Source organism: Phacochoerus africanus, chromosome 14 (assembly GCF_016906955.1).
Source record: "Phacochoerus africanus isolate WHEZ1 chromosome 14, ROS_Pafr_v1, whole genome shotgun sequence".
In the NCBI taxonomy this organism is placed as follows: Eukaryota; Metazoa; Chordata; class Mammalia; order Artiodactyla; family Suidae; genus Phacochoerus; species Phacochoerus africanus.
In genome coordinates, this window is record NC_062557.1 from 59,976,206 (window position 1) to 59,992,105 (window position 15,900).

The 15,900-nt window shown below is 58.9% G+C and overlaps 1 protein-coding gene across 4 annotated transcripts; it reads left to right on the forward strand.

Annotated features, from left to right (window-relative positions):
• Window positions 1-96: 96 nt before the first annotated feature.
• ATPAF2 (ATP synthase mitochondrial F1 complex assembly factor 2) lies at window positions 97-15,644 on the forward strand. 4 transcript variants are annotated; one of them, XM_047757853.1, is made up of 8 exons: window positions 97-170; window positions 8,984-9,028; window positions 9,196-9,341; window positions 10,035-10,132; window positions 11,498-11,578; window positions 13,613-13,725; window positions 13,896-14,011; window positions 15,339-15,644. In XM_047757853.1, exons 1-8 carry the CDS (start codon window positions 149-151, stop codon window positions 15,474-15,476), a joined length of 759 nt encoding a protein of 252 aa, XP_047613809.1. In that variant the 5' UTR covers window positions 97-148; the 3' UTR covers window positions 15,477-15,644. The 4 variants fall into 4 exon arrangements, with proteins under 4 accessions (XP_047613809.1, XP_047613808.1, XP_047613810.1 ...); XM_047757852.1 differs by having other exon boundaries at window positions 111-402; XM_047757854.1 differs by lacking the exon at window positions 97-170 and adding an exon at window positions 4,855-4,891.
• Window positions 15,645-15,900: the final 256 nt, after the last annotated feature.

Consider the following 15,900-nt stretch of genomic DNA (forward strand, 5'->3'; position numbering starts at 1 on the left):
CGAGGCTCTCTGGGACTTGTAGTCTTCTTCCAGAGGTGCGGTGCGGGGGCGGGGCCGAGGCGTTTGTGATGCTGATTGGCTGCGGCGTGCGGGGGAGCGCGGCGACGGCGCGCCGCGAGTGTCGTGCACAACATGGCGGCGCCCAGGGATGCTGAGGACGCCGGCGGCCGGTGAGAAGCTGCGTGTGTCCCGAGTGCGCGGCGAGGTCGCTACGTCCCGTGTGTCCTGCGCTCAGATCTTGCGCGGTCGTCCTCCCAGGTCCCCGCGCGATGTGGAGGACCTGCCTCCGGCTGCGGGACGGGGGACGCCGCCTCCTGAACCGGCCCCGGGGTGGCCTCATCGCCTCCGAGGGGCTGGGGCCCAGTCCCCCGACCCCCGCCCGGGCGTACGCGCCCCCGGCAGGTGAGGGAGGCCAGGTCCGAGCCAGGCTGAAGGGTGGGGAGTGCAGGGCGGTGTGGCAGAGCAGGGTCATAGGTCGGGAGGAAAGTCCCCCGCCCCAAGGGCAGGGACCGCCCCAGGGCACACTCGCGTCGCGGCTGGAGACAGTCGTTTGCTTTTGCACTGCGGCTTTCGTCCCTTCTCTTAGGGAAGCACATGTCATTCCTGTTTTCCGACAGGGGATATTAGGATTCTCGGTCAGGATCGCGCCAAGGTCACAGAGCAGACTCTCTGAGAGGTTTGTGAGGCAAGGGCCGGGTCTGCCGGGCTTTCTGTGTCCCTGCGACCCTGGCACTGAAGGAGCCCAGAGCCCAGGCTTTCAGTCGTCCATCCCGGCCACTTTGTCCGCAGATGTCTGGCCCTTCCTCCTCCTGCCCTCCCACAACCCCTGCCATCTCTGCTAAGGAGTTGACACTCCGTGCCTTCTTCCTACACTTGCGAGTCTGAAGCTTAAAAGGTAGTGGCTCTTTCATTGCTTCTGGGGAGAGGGTTTTAGGGTAAGAGCAGGAGTGATTTCCTTTAGCTTTTGTGGTAAAGCTGGTTTAGTGGTGCTGAATTCTCTTAGCTTTTGCTTATCTGTAGGGCTTTTGATTTCTCCTTCAAACCTGAATGAAAGCCTTGCTGGGTAAAGTAATCTTGGTTGGAGGTTTTTTCCTTTCATCACTTTAAGTATATCGTGCCACTCCCTTCTGGCCTGCAGAGTTTCTGCTGAAAAATCTGCTAATAACCTTATCGGGGTTCCCTTATATGTTATTTGTTTCTTTTCCTTAGCTGCTTTCAGTATTTTTTCTTTGGCTTTAATTTTAGTCAGTTTGAGGAGTACATGTCTTGGGGTGTTCCTCCTTGGGTTTATTTTATATGGTACTCCTTGTGCTTCCTGGATTTGAGGGAGTGGTTCCTTTCCCATATTAGGAAAGTTTTTGGCTATTATATCTTCAAATATTTTTTCTGTTCCTTTTTCTTTTCCTTCTGGCAACTCTATAATATGGATGTTGGTGTGTTTAACATTGTCCCAGAGTTCTCTTAGACTGTCTTCATTTCTTTTCGATATTTTTTCTCTTTTCTGTTCCACATCAGTGATTTCCACTAGTCTGCCCTCCGTCTCATTTATTTGTTCTTCTGCCTCCTGCATTCTGCTGTTGGTTGCTTCTAATGAATCTTTTATTTCAGTTATTGTATTTTGCATGTCTGCTTGCTTAAGTTTTAAATCTTGTCCTTTTTGCTCAATGTTTGCTGTAAATTATCAATCTTTCCCTCCAGTTTATTCCCAATGTCTTGCATCATCTTCAGCATCATCAGTCTAAAGAATTTTTCCTAGAGGCTGATAATCTCCAGATCACTTAGCTGTTTTTCTGGAGTTTTTTCTTTCTCTCTTATCTGAATTATAATTCTCTGCCTTTTCATTTTTATAGGTTTTTGGTGTGGTGTCTTTTTTTACTGTAGCCTCTCTTACTTCTGATGTCTGCCCCCCCCCCCCCTTGTGGCTGAAGTTGGTTCTGGGGCTTGCCTTGCGCTTCCTGAGGGGAGGGACTGGTGCCTGCCCACTGGTAGGTGGGGCTGATTCTTTTCCCTTTGGTGGGTGGGGCTTTGCCTCTGGGCAAGATTAGAGGTGGCTGTGTGCCTGGGGGGTCTTTATGGTTGGGGCTGTGATCCCACCTGGATTATTGTTTGGCCTGGGGCTGATGGGTGAGGCCAGATTTTCCCCAAGTGGCCACATCTAGAGGAACAAATGCCGTTGAATATTCTGGAGACCTTTGCCTGCAATGTCCTTCCCCCACCGCGAACCACAGTCACCCTCTGTTTTCCCAGGAGATCCTCCAAGAACTGCAGCCAGGTCCCATCCGGATTCCTATGGAGCCTTTGCATTGCCCTGGGACCCAGTACACATGAAAGCCCATGTGCGCCTTTCAAGAACGGGGTCTCTGTTTCCCCCGGTCCTGGGCACAAGCCCCACTGGCCTTCAATGCCAGATGCTCCAGGGGCTCTTTCTCCCAGTGCCAGATCCCCAGGCGTGGGGACCTGATGCGGGGGTCAGAACTCACCCCCATAGGTGAGTCTCTGTGACACAGTTACTTTCCAGTCCGTGGAGCTTCCCACCCGGGAGGGATGGGGTTGCTTATATGATGTAACCGCCCCTCCTGCCCCTCGACGTGGCCTCTTCTTTGTCTTCTGAAGGAGGGTATCTTTTTGAGAGGTTCCAGTTCGTTTGGTTGAAGGTTGTTCAGCGTTTGGCTGTCATTTTGGTTTCATGAGAGAAGGGGCGCTCCAGTCCTTCCCCGGGAGCCACTCCCTGGAGTGAGAGACACATTCTTCTTCCCTTGGCTTAGTGTTTCCGTGCTGAGGGCGGGAGGCACCCTGGAGGCACCGAGGCCTTCCGGAGAGAGGCGGCCTCCACCTGGAGGGTGTTCACTGTCAAGTGCGGAAGGTCGTAACAAACTGCTGGGACCAGAGCCTCTCCGGGCCTGTGAAGAGGAGAGTACAGAGAACACCTGCTCCCTTCTCATGGTGTCGAGGGTCCAGAAAGGGTCGCGGGTGAGAGGAGATCAAGCTCAGTCTCGACAGATGGGCAGGGGTTCAGCAGGGAGGAGGAGGGCGAGTGCTGGGCACCTAGAACCCGCCCATAGGTGACAGCGGGGCACGAGGGGCCTTGCTGTGACACTGTCTCCCGTGGGAGGTCTGGAACGCCACAGGCATCGCGGCAGAAGCACACGTCGGGCCCTGATGCTGGCTGAGCCAGGCCCTGTGTGGCCTGGGCCCGTGGCTTTGTCTACTCGGGACCTCACTTCCCTCTGAGAGGGACGGCTAGGCTGCCTCTGAAAGTCCCATAACAAGCCCCTCTCAACCACACCTGCGTTTATGTTCATAAGGTGACTTCCGGCAAGCCCCCCAGGATGGGGGCGGCTCGCCAGGGGAAGCAGCCCAGGATTAGAGGGTTGGAGCGCTCGGCCTCACCCCCGACCTCTGGGGGAGGCGAGGGCCTGGAGCGCGTTCCAGCCACAGGGGATTTCATCAGCGATGCCTGTGTGAAGGAGCCGCCCTGAGACCCCCAGGTCACGGAGGAGTCGACAAGGTTAGCGAACACCTGCAGAGGCGGGGCGGGGGGCACAGGAGCTGCCCTCGCTTTCTGCCAAACCTCGCCCCACGCGGCTGCCCCGTTCGGCTCTTCCTGAGTTGTGCCCGTTGTGGTAAAGGGGTCGTCTTGTAAGTCAGCTGTCGCCTGAGCTCCGCCAGCTGCTCTTGTGGGAAACGTCTCGTGGGCCGAGGCCTCCTCCTGTGGGACCGATTGCCGTCTCCAGGTGGTCGGTGGCAGGACCCAGGGGATTGTAGGACCCCCAGCTGGTGTCGCGGAGTCGACGGGTGGGAACACCCACACGCATGTGGAGCGTGGTGTCTGCGAGAGCCTGCGAAGGAAGACAAGAGTGTCGTTTAGCCTCCAGCCTCCCAGGGAGGCAGCACACGAGCAAGGGGACAGATCCAGGATCTCCCTGGAGTGGGCGCAGGCAGAGAGCCCACCTGCTTGGTTGGTGCTACGCGCAGTGGTGGTGCCCTGGCCTGCCCCATCCCTTTCTACTGCAGACGTGCTGGCTTAGGCTCTTGGAAGCACCTGGCCGGGGGGAGGTAGTCAGCTGGGGAAGACAAGGATGGTGAGAAAGGGGAGCGCGGGGAGGGAGGCTGGGGCGCTGGCCCGTGAGCTCTGAGGGCTTCCCTGGTCCAGGGGTCTGTCTCTGAGTCGGAGGAGGGACGTTTAAATGCAAGTGGTGCCTCCTCCACAAAGACTTGAAGAGGCAAGCGGATTGAACTTGCCTTCGTAGGAAGGCCTGTGCCGTCGAAGCTTGTCGGAAGGCGAGGGGGGTTGGGAGAGGGTCCCTGGGGTGTCGGAGATGTGGCAGGGACCCCCGTGTGGCGGTCCTTCCTGTACCAGCTGCTTAGAGAGGAGCTCTTGGGAGAGAATGACACCCGGTGACATCAAGGCTGCGAGTCCCCTCTCTTTACGGGGTGTCTGGACAGCTGGTTTAGCTTCTCAGTCTCTGCCTGCCCTGCTTGTGTTGGGCCGAAAGAGACGCCCTAGATAAGGAGTTCAGCCTGCCACCTGTTTTTGTAAATAAAGTTTTATTGGAACCCAGCCCTGTTCATTCGTTGACAGGCGCCTAGGGCTGCTCTTTCGCTGGGCTGCAGAGGTGGCAGGTCGCAACCGAGACTGGATGGCCTGCCAAGCCTAAAAGACCTTTTTTCTTCTTTTTCTTTTGTTTTGGCTGCACCCACGACATAGGGAAGTTTTGGGCGAGAGATGGAATCCGAGTCACAGCTGCAATCTGCACCACAGCTACCACAGTGCCAGGCCCTTAACCCGCTGCATCCCCGCGGGAGCTCCCAAGCCTAACATACTTCATCTGGCTCTTTGTAGACCAAGCTTGCCAACCCCTGCTCTGGATGCTGGAGCAATTGGAAGCAGGTGTGTTTAGTCATTGAACCCATTCGTGTTCATTGCTGTGGTAGATACATTTGGCCTGAAGAATTTTTAAAAAGCTTTATTGAGAGATGATTCACCTACTGCTCACTCATTTAAAGAGTACAAATCAGAGTTCCTGGTAGCCTAGTGGGTTAAGGATGCAGCATGGTGACTGCTATGGCGCAGCTTCAATCCCTGATCTGGGAACTTCCGCATGCCATGGGCACAGCCAAAAAAAGCGTACAAGTCAGTGGTTTTTAGTGAACCCCCAGAGTTGTGCAGCCATCAAATCCGGAACATTCTTATAACCTCAGAGAATCCTGTACCCTTCAGCCCTCACCTTCCGAGTAGCCCCTCTGTCCCTCCAGCCCTCCGCAACTGCTGCTATACTTTCTGTCTCTAGATGCCCCGAGTTGGCATGTTTCAGAGAAATGGAACGTGGTCTTTTTCGGACTGGCTTTTTGTCATTTAGCCTGTTTTCAAGGCTTATCTCAGTGCCAGTGTATTTTTCATGGCTGAATAGTATTCCATTGTGTGGCCTGTCCAGGTCTTCTTGTCCATTCACCCGTTGGTGAACGCCTGGGTGGTTTCCTTCTGTGGCTGTCGGGGATGCCGCTGTAAACCAAGTAGATTTTCACCTGGGCCCACGTTTTCATCTCTCACAGGGATTTATCTAAGTGGAGATTTGCTGGGTCAAATGCTAAGTTCTTGAGGAACTGCCACACCGCTTTCCAGCGTGGCTGCACCACTTTGCATCTCCACCAGCAACGTATGAAGGTCCCAGCTTCTCTGCGGCCTCCCCAACACCTGCCTATCTTTTTGGTAGTAGCTACCCAGTGTGTGTCGAGTGGTGTCTCCGGGATTTGAGTTGCATTTCACAGATAATGATTTCAGACAACTCGGATGTGCTTTTTGGACATTTGGACATTTTCCTTGGAGAAATGTGTATTCCCGTCCTTGGGCCATCTCTTACTTGGGTTATTTGCCTTTTGGTTATTGTGTTGCAAGCGCTCTTTACATAGTCAGCCTGAAACCTCTTGCCGCTTGGGAACAGCTAGCTGGTCAGAGCGTCCGCCTGAGCGGAGGGTACAAGGTCAGCATTTGACTGTGAAGCCCAAGGCCCACCAGGTGGCACTGTTTAAAAAGAGACGGTGGCCGGGCAGCTCCGAGAAGGCCCTTCCTCTGTCTCTGGTGCACTGTGGGCGCTGCAGTGCTGAGCCTTGGCGTCTTTCCAAAGCCAAGGCCAGCCCGGAAATTGAGGCCGGTAGAAAGATGGCTCACTGGTCCATGAAGCCTGGGATGGGGGGGGGCGGGGGGGGGCAGTGACAGAAGACCGACTGGATTGAGGCAGGCTCACAGGAAAGGGACCTGGTGGAGGTTCGTTTCCTGCTCACACTCTTCCCAGCAGCGGGGTTTAATGTTCTTTGTTTACATATGGCCAGCTTTGAAATTGAGTGCTTTTGGAGTTCCTGTCGTGGCTCTGTGGTTAACGAACCCGACTAGGATCCATGGGTTGCAGGTTCGATTCCAGGCCTTGCTCAGTGGGTTAAGGATCCAGTATTGCCGTGAGCTGTGGCGGAGGTCGCAGGCGAGGCTCGGATCTGGCGTGGCTGTGGCTGTGGCTGTGTAGCCGGCGGCTGCAGCTCCGATTCCACCCTGAGCCTGGGGACTGACACGTGCCGCGGGTGCGGCCCTAAAGAAACCCTCCCAGATGCAGTGCTTTTTCACAGACTCACTTCTTCGTGTCGTCTAAATAGTCCTTAAAAGAGTCACTTAAAAGGCAGTGGGGGTGTTTTCGGCGTCGGAACAGATGTTCTGTGACGGGAGCGGTTCGTAGTCCCAAGGGACCTGTTCACCTGTTCCGTGTGACCCTGCAAAAGACTGGCTGCCTCTTTCGTCCTCCAGGACGGGCCTCCGGTGCCGTCAGCAGCCTGCGTTCGCTGAGGAATGGGTGCCTCGCAGGCTTCTGGTCCCCTGTTGTCTTGTGTGACCCTTTGACGGTGATGGGGAGGGGGGACCCTGCCGACTGCATTCCCAGGTCTTGCTCTTGTGGCCTCTGTGAGCCCCTCGCCTGGCTCCCTCCGCCCTCGCTGGGGGCCTCGGGCTCCTTCTCCCCCTCTGTGGGCCTCTAAGGTGGGAGAGAATCACTGTTCCAATTCCAGACAAAGGGGTTAAGTTTTGCAGGTCAGATCCCTTTTTTTCCTTCCCTTTTGTTTCCGGCCACACCCGCACCGTATGGAAGTTCCCAGGCCAAGGCTCGAACCTGTGCCGAGGTTGCACCCGACACTGTTGTTGCAGCAACGCCGGATCCTTAACCTGCTGTGCCACAAGGGAACTTCCAGAACTAAGGAAATTTTATCTTAAGCTTGACCTTTTTTTTTTTTTCCAATTGTTAAGAGACAATAAAAAGGCATTAAAAACCAATGAATCTTCTCTTTCCTCATCACGTGCCCCGTCGTTTCCGAAAAGTATCTTCGGGCAGAGACGGTAAAGGTTTTTAGTGTCCGGTGGACGTGCGAGAGAACAAGCGACCGCACGAGGGAATGAGCGGCCGAGGGAGCGGGTGTGCGTCCATCCCAGTTGGTGGAGGCCGGGCTGTGGCTTGTAGCTTCCAGAATGTGGCCTGTGCGTGATTAGTTGAAGGGACGTGCGTGGTTCTGCACAAGGCGCTCTTGGCTTTAACCCCTCCAGGTAGGAGCGGGGGCACGGTTCCATTTTCACATGTGATTTTATGCTATTTTTTATGGCCCAGGGGCTTTTCTTCGGTTTATAGGTGACCAGTGACCATCACAACCCGGTTACGGCGTTTCCCTCCCAAACCCGCAGCCCACCCCCCCACCCCCAAGCTGTCTCTGTTGGAAACCTGAGGTTTTTCAAAGTCTCTGAGTCAGTATCTGTTCTGCAGAGAAGTTCACGGTGTCCTTTTTTATTTTGTTTGTTTATTTTTGTCTTTTGGGGGCCGCAAATGGCGGTTCCCAGGCTAGGGGTCTAATCAGAGCCGTTGCCGCCAGCCTCCACCACAGCCACAGCCACACCAGATCCAAGCCGTGTCTGCGACCCACACCACAGCTCACGGCAACACCGGATCCTTTACCCCCTGAGCGAGGCCAGGGATCGAACCCGCAGCCTCATGGTTCCCAGTCGGATTCGTTTCCACTGCGCCACGACGGGAGCGCCATCATTGTGTCCTTTTTCAGATCCCACGTGTAAGTGATGACATTTGATGTTGGCGTCTCCCTGTCTGACCGACTTCATTTAGCTTGGTGATTTCTCAGTCCACTCATGTTGCTGTGGACGCCCCTTCCTTCTTTCCTTTTAATGGCTGAGTGATACTCCACTGTGTGTATGTACCACCCCTTCTGGATCCTCTCCTCAGTCGAAGGGCATTTAGGTTGTTTCCAGGTCTTGGCTATTGCAAATGGTGCTGCAGGGAACATTGGAGTACGTGTGTCTTTTCAAGTTGTGGTTCCCTCTGGATACATGCCCAAGAGTGGGATTGCTGGGTCAAACGGTAAATAAATGATTTTATTCAAGTTATTTTCGGAAGAAAACACAGGACACGGATTTTCCCCTTCTAAAAGGACATGTGGGAAGTTCCCGTTGCTCCCCAGGCCAGCTGGTTCATTCGGTAACTAGTTGGCTGAAGGAATGGAAAACGCTCCTGGGAGTCCTCCTTACTGCCTCTGCACACACGTGTGAACATGCACGCACACGCACGCTCACACTGGCTTTCCACAAGTGCCTGAGAGGTGGCAGCTTCCTGCCTGAAGCGAGTCTCCTGCTGTACAGCGTTCAGGTGCCACCTGCAGATTCGAGCATCTTGCGCTGGGGTCGGGGAAGGAGGCAAAGCCCGGGGCGGGCGCGCCTGTGGGGACAGGCAGTCTGCAGCTTCGTGCTGCCGTGTGTGGCGCTGTCCCCGGGCTTGGGGACCGGTGCGGCCGCCCCCTCGGCTGCTTCACGCACAGGCCGTCGATGCTGCGTGGAGCCGGGCAGGCCACGGCGGGATGTGGGAAGCGGGGTACCAGCCGCTCCTGGCGCTCCCCGCGCCGTCTCCACAATGTTTTAAGTTGCCTTTTTGAAAACTCTTTCCCACAGAGAGAAAGCGGTTTTATCAGAATGTCAGCATCACACAAGGGGAAGGTGAGTGCCCGCGATGGTCACGGCCGCGTTTCTCACCCTGTGAATGGGTGGGGGCACTTTTCACGTCCAGTCAGCTCCTGGCTGAGCTTGTCCCTGGCGCTTCTGGCGGGGGCGGCCCCTCAGCTCCACGGAGTAGCCCCTGAGAGGCTTTCGTCTCATCTTTCAAGGTGGCTTTGAGATCAACCTGGACCGCAGGAAGCTGAAGACGCCCCAGGCCAAGCTCTTCACCGTCCCCAGCGAGGCCCTGGCTGTCGCGGTGGCCACGGAGTGGGACTCCCAGCAGGACGCCATCAAGCCCTACACCATGCACCTGGTAACGACAGGCCCCCGGCCCGTCCCCGAGCACGCAAAGGCCGGCCCGGGGGAGGCGGGCACCCGCCCGAGGTGCCAGCCCTGTCCGCCGCCGGCGGCTCCCTGAGGGGCGGCTGAACTCTTGAGGCTGGGCTCGGTCTCCTGGGCAAGTCGCTGCCCCTTCCCAGCCCGTGGTCCCCACCCCCACCTGCTGGGCGGTGGTCAGGGGGGGACGAGACGGCGCGTAGACGGCCCGTGGTCCCTGGTGTGGACTGGCACGTGGACCCAGCCGGGCTGCCTCTGCCTCCCCCCGGCCCTGCCAGTGCCGAGCGCCCGGCTCGGAGAGGCCCGTTGGGAGAAGAGTCCTGCACCGGGTCTGGCCACTCGTACCCAGCTGGTCCACCGCGGGTCAGGCTGGTTCTAGCTTCCACATCCTCTGCTGAGCCCGGCGTCCCGCGGCCTCGTGCACGGCTCTGAGATGGTTAGAGGTGCGGTACTTGCTGGAATGCGGTACCTGCCAGAAGGCACCTGCAGAGCCTGGTAGCAGAGGGCCTGAGGCCGTGGGGACCTCGTCCCTCCCGCGGCTGGGTGTCCGGGGCCCCGGGGCCCAGCACCAGGCGTGGAGCCCAGGCGGGCGGGCGGGCGGGCTGGGCAGCCCTCGGGCGCGGCCTTCCGCCCCGGCCGCGGTGCTGAGGGCCCTATGCCTCCGATTCAGACCACGCTGTGCAACACCGCCCTGGACAACCCGACCCAGCGAGACAAGGGCCAGCTGATCCGGGCGGCACTCAAGTTCCTGGACACCGACACCGTCTGGTAATGGGCGTGTGGGCGGCTTCCCGGGGCCCTTCACCCTGGACCTTCTCAGTGGAGGAAGAGGCAGGCCCTTTACCGCCTGGACACGGAGGAGCCCGGCAGCAGTCCCTGGCCTGGGGGCGCATGTGGCTCCTGCAGGCTTGAGGACCTGGGGGGGGGGGTCCTTGCCCAGTGGGGCCTCTGACCCTGGCGGCCTCCTCGTCACTTGTCAGCCGGAGCAGGTGGGCTGAGCCAGCCTCCCCCACGTCTGCCACTCCCCTCGCGCTGTGGCCTTTAGCCAGCTGGTCAGTGGTGTTGACAGTGAGCGGAGGACTTAGCCGAGCAGCTCCGGGTGCCACCTGAACGCCCGGGGGTCCCGAATTACCTCCCAGGTGGCTCCTGAAAGCCACACTGGGCAGGGCAGAGGTCCTCCTGGAGAGGCTGCCGGCCCTCAGTGACTTGGGAAAGCCGGCTCCATTTGTACTGGGGACCTTTTTTTTTTTTTTTTTTTTAGGGCCACACCCGCAGCATACGGAGGTTCCCAGGCTAGGGGTTCAATCGGAGCTGTAGCTGCCGGCCTACGCCACAGCCTTAGCCACGCTAGATCCGAGCCTTGTCTGCGACCCACACCACAGCTCACGACAGTGCTGGATCCTTAACCCACTGAGCGAGGCCAGGGATTGAACCCGCAACCTCATGGTTCCTAGTTGGATTTGTTTCCGCTGTGCCACGACGGGAACTCTGCGTACTGGGGACCTTTTGATTACAGGGAACGGAACCCTCCCAGCCTTACTCAGGAAAGCACTTTTCTGGGGAACGGTTCCGGCGCCCTGCTGGCACTGGAGGGTGGGAGCGCCTCCCTCTGCCCTGGAGGCCACCTCTCTGCCCCCTTCTACTCACGCCAGCCTGGCCTCCCCTGCGCCCATGCAGGTTCCTGTTCCGGGAGGCCTTGCCCGCGGCTCCCTCGGCTCACCCTGCCTCCCGTTGTGCAGCCTGGCATCAGGTGGCATCTGTAGCTGGGAGGCGGGTGGGCTCGTGAGGGGCGGGCAGCGCAGTCTGGCCAGGGCACTGCCTCTCAGAAGGGGAGGGTCAGCAGGGACATGGGGACGGAGCTCTGGGACCAGGGGCAGTGCCGCAGGCCTTGGCCTGCAGGGAACTGGTGACATTCGGGGCAGCTTACGGCAGAAGCCCCAAGGGCTTGTGCACATGTGGCGCTGCTCTCCACACCAGTGGCATCTCCATTGAGGTCCCCGGTGAGCCCAGGCTACACCTGCAGAACCACTGCCCTGGGGGCAGACCTGGGGGCGGGGGCTGGGGCCGGTTTATGCTGCCGCTAGATGAAGGTCATGCTTTTTTGTGAACGGGGTACCCTTTGCACTGAATTAGCTACAGGGTGGAAGAGCCGGAGACGCTGGTGGAGCTTCAGAGGAACGAGTGGGACCCGGTGATCGACTGGGCCGAGAGGAGGTGAGCCACTTGGCAGGCCCAGGGGACTTGGGGACAGGGCTGCGCCACCTTGGGGAGAGGGCTGCGCCGTGCTTCTGCCGCTGTTGGCTGTGTGACCTTGGGCTGGTGACTGGATCTCTCTGAGCTTCCTTGTCAGTGCGGGGCGGGGGGGCTCACAGCCCCTGCCTCCCAGGGTGTCGTCAGGAGTAACCACAGCACGCCTCCTTCCGGCACGCGGCGGGCGCCCACACCGCCAGCTGCCGTCCTGATCCACGTCGCAGCTGCTGTTCGCCTGAATCTCGGAGCAGCGTGTGTGACGTAGACACGCAGAGAGGAGCCCGGCGGCGAGACCGACTGCGTGGGGTCTGGGGCTCACGCTGCCCTGGCCTTTTCCTCAGCAGGAGACGCTTTTTTTTTAAGGCTGCGGGTTTCCCAGACTAGGGGTCGAATGGGAGCTGTAACTGCCAGCCTACACCACAGCCACAGCAAGTGGGGATCCAAGCGGCAGCTGCAGCCTGCACCACGGCTCACAACAGCACCAGATGCTCAACCCACTGGGCAAGGCCAGGAACGGGGCCTGCAGCCTCCGGGATGCGAGTCAGCTACCCCACGAGCCGGGGTGGGAACCCCCCAGCGGGAGACGCTTGTGCCAGGCGCAAGAGCTTGTTGGTGTGGTGGCAAAGCTAACTCCGTTTCGTTTTGCTCCAGGGGTGGGGACAGGCCCCACCCTGTCTCTCTGCCACGGGGAGTGGTTCGCGGAGTGTTTCTGACCTGTGCACACTTCCCGAGTGCCCACGACGTGTCAGTGCCCTTGGCTCTGTGGCAAGAGGCGGAGCCAGTGCGGCCAAGGATCAGAGAAAACCTGGCGCCAGACCCCTCGCCAGACCGTGAGGGCCTGACAGCAGCCACGAGCCTTTGCTGCGTTCTCGGCAGAGGGCTTTTTCTGGCACTTGAGATTTCTTATCCTTAGCAAGCAAAACATGGCCACTTCCTGTGTTCCTTTTGTGCTGTTAGAAATTTCAGGAAGAATGTTTCTGAACCAATGGAAAAAATCTATGATATGTGTAGAAAAATTATAAAAGTTGCTTTTATTCTGTTACGTTTTTCTTGTTTTATAAAAGCGTGTTAGAGCATTCTTGAAACCAGTTCACATCCCAGACCAAAAGCCATGCCTTGCATGTAGCAGAGGCTAAATAAGTACATGAAAAAGTGATTGGCAGAGAACAGGTACACATGCTTTTGTAAGGAATATAATATTTAAAAGAAGTCATGGAGCTCCCATCGTGGCTCAGCAGTTAAAAAGCCAAGACTAGGATCCATGAGGACACGGGTTCGATCCCTGGCCTCGCTCAGTGGGTTAAGGATCTGGCGTTGCTGTGAGCTGGGGTGTAGGTCGCAGACGCAACTCGGATCCAGCATTGCTATGGCTGTGGACTGTGCCGGTGGCTCCAGCTCTGATTGGACCCCTAGCCTAGGAACGTTTATATGCCGTGGGTGAGGCCCTCAAAAGACCAAAAAAAAAAAAAGTTGCTTATGGAGCGTCCGCTCTTGAGCGCGAGCGCTGGGACACGGGTTCCATCCCCAGCTGGGCACAGTGGGTAAGGATCCAGCACAGCCACGGCCGCAGCGTGGGTCCTGACTGTGGCTCAGATCTGACCCCTGGCCCAGCAACTCCACATGCTTCAGGCTGGCCAGAAACGGAAGACAAAGTCCTTTATAGCTCCAAGGTGAAAAACTTTCTTAAAAGCTTAGGAAGCGGGTAGGCCAGGGTTCCGATGGGCATTCGGGCAAATGAGTGAGGTCCTCAGGCGGCTCGGCGTGAGCCCTGCTCCCTTGCGTGCCAGCCCTGTATCTTCCAGGGCCATGTCTCCTCCTCTGGCTTTGTTCTTGGGAGACAGGAAATTACTGGGTCAGGGGGCCACCCCCTGCCAGGCCAGCTGCTCCCAGAATCCCCGACGGGGCCCTGGACCAGCTGTGCCGCAGGCCAGGACTTTGCGCCCAGGCGGGAGCCGGCTTCCCAGTGGGACAGGGACACGCGACGCCTCTCCCTTTCAGGTACGGCGTGGAGATCAGCTCCTCCACCAGCATCCTGGGGCCCAGCATCCCCGCCCGGACTCGAGAGGCGCTGGTCAGCCACTTGGCGTCTTATAACATGTGGGCCCTACAAGGTACGTGGTGCTGGGGTCTTGGGGGTGGGGCAGACGCCCCTGAAGAAGTGTGGGGAAGCGTCCCACACACCCCCCCCTCACTGGGGCTCAGGGACTCGCAGGGAGCGATGTGGTGACGCCGTCTGCAGGATGAGGCGCCCCATGTCCTGACCTGGCCTGTGTCCCTGAAGGGATCGAGTTTGTGGTGACCCAGCTCAAGTCCATGGTGCTGACGTTGGGCCTGATCGACCTGTACCTGACGGTGGAGCGGGCCGTGCTGCTGTCGCGCCTGGAGGAGGAGTACCAGGTGGGTGCGGGACTTGGGTGCCCCCGTTCAGACGCACTGAAGCGCGTTGCTGTAAAGCTGCCCCACGCGCTTCCGAGCTCGCGTGGAAACCGAACCCTAAGGGCTGAGAGAGGCATTGTCCGTCATGCACCACGGCAGGGAGCTCGGCCTCCCTCCTGGCCTCACCGCCTCCTCTCAGCACCTGGCCGCCTGGGGGCTCCTGTTTGCCTGCCTCACACGGGAGGAGCCGGAGGCCCCGCTCGCACCCCATAAGTCGGTGGAGGCTGGCTTGGCGCCCCCTCTGCAAAGGAGGAGGAATGTGGTCCCTAAAATGACCAGGAGCCCCATCCGTGCTTGTGGAGGCTGAGCCTGGGTGCCGGCCGTGTGCACAGGGCCACCTGCAGGCTGGGCAGGTGGCTGCCGTCGTCCCAGGTTTGGTTTTGTGGGCTCTGCTGCGCTGAGCTTGCAGTTTCTGACCCGGAATCTGGACGGCGTTGTCTGCGGTCCCCTTGTCCCCTCTCCAGCTTCCCAAGGCTAATTGCAATTCCACGTGGCTCCTAGTGGGGGGAAAACCCTTTCATGATGACAGTATTTCCCAAGCTGGTCCCATCATTTGCTCAGAGAAATGCCAGGGGAAGAAGCCGTTTCTGTGTCGCGAGTGAGGCTAGCTGCTCCCCAGATGTCAGGGAGGTTGGTGGGAAGAGGGCGAGCTGGGGTCGACGACTGTGGGAGGTGGGGGGTGGGGGTGTCAGGAACCCTGGCTCCTGTCCAGGCCCAGTGTTCGGCTGCGAGTCCCAAGCCAGGCTTTCGTTCTCTGAGCCTCAGGCTCCATCCCACAAAACACTTCTCTGAGAGTGTAAGGTGCTGCTCTGGGCCGCCCAGGATGCAGGCAAGGCAGATCCTGAGTTCCCTGTCCGGGCCTCTGAGTCCTAGGGAGAGTCTGCAGCCCTCAGCGTGCAGGCCGGGGGGCCTCTGCAGGATCGGCTTCCCCAGGAGTCAGGGCCGAAGCGACGGCGTGGCCCTGGCTGGCTTATTTATCACACCCACTCGGGTGGCCCGACCGGGGGAGGCAGTGCGTGAGTGAAGCAGCCCCCTGCGGGAGGGGCCGCCCTTCAGGGAGATGCACCTGCAGTGGGCGCCTGGCCCACCCAGCAGTGGGTCCCCCCGGTCCCCGCCCGCACCCGTGCCCCAGTGCGGTGCCGGCTCTGCCCCCCTGCTGTGCCCGCCCGACGGCCGCTCCCCCGTGTCTCGTGTGTTGGGGTGAGGTCGGAGCCTCCACCCTCAGCCCAGCCATGAGGGAATGCAGCTCTGGCCCGTCACCCAGCGGCCTGACCCGTCCTCCCCTCAGATGCAGAAGTGGGGCAGCATCGAGTGGGCCCACGACTATGAGCTGCGGGAGCTGCGGGCGCGCACGGCCGCGGGCGCCCTCTTCGTCCACCTCTGCTCCGAGAGCACGACGGTCAAGCACAAGCTCCTGCAGGGGTGAGGCTGCGAGCTCGAGAGACGCCTGTCCTTACATGTCAGTCCCCTGGAAGCGCTGGGGCCCAGAGTCCGCGCCCCTCGTCCCGCCTCCCCGCAGGGCTCACTGCGCAGCCCTCAGCCCCAAGGCTTTTCTTTTTTCTTGGTTTTTAATCAAACGATCTTTCCAACGTGAGTCCTTCTTGGTCCAACCTGCTTGTTTGTGTCCCCAGTCTTAGCAAAAATGATGAACCCTGGAAGTAGGCAATCTTGTTTCTGGGTGAAAAGCCTAAGCGAGGCCGCCTGACCTGCACGTGTCCTGTTCAGGGAGCCCTGAGGCCCTCCCCGCACGGCCGCCTTGCAGGCCCCAAGGGTGGGCGGGAAGCAGGGTCCGTCTGCGAGCTTCAGGCGCAGAGGCTCTTGGAACCGCACCCCCGCCCGTGCTCGGGGGG

Coding starts and splice junctions, on each gene's coding strand:
- ATPAF2 (XM_047757852.1), top strand. CDS start 270: ATGTGGAGGACCTGCCTCCGGCTGCGGGACGGGGGACGCCGCCTCCTG. Junction 403..8,983: donor GGCGTACGCGCCCCCGGCAG/GTGAGGGAGGCC, acceptor TCTTTCCCACAG/AGAGAAAGCGGTTTTATCAG. Junction 9,342..10,034: donor AGCCCTACACCATGCACCTG/GTAACGACAGGC, acceptor CCTCCGATTCAG/ACCACGCTGTGCAACACCGC.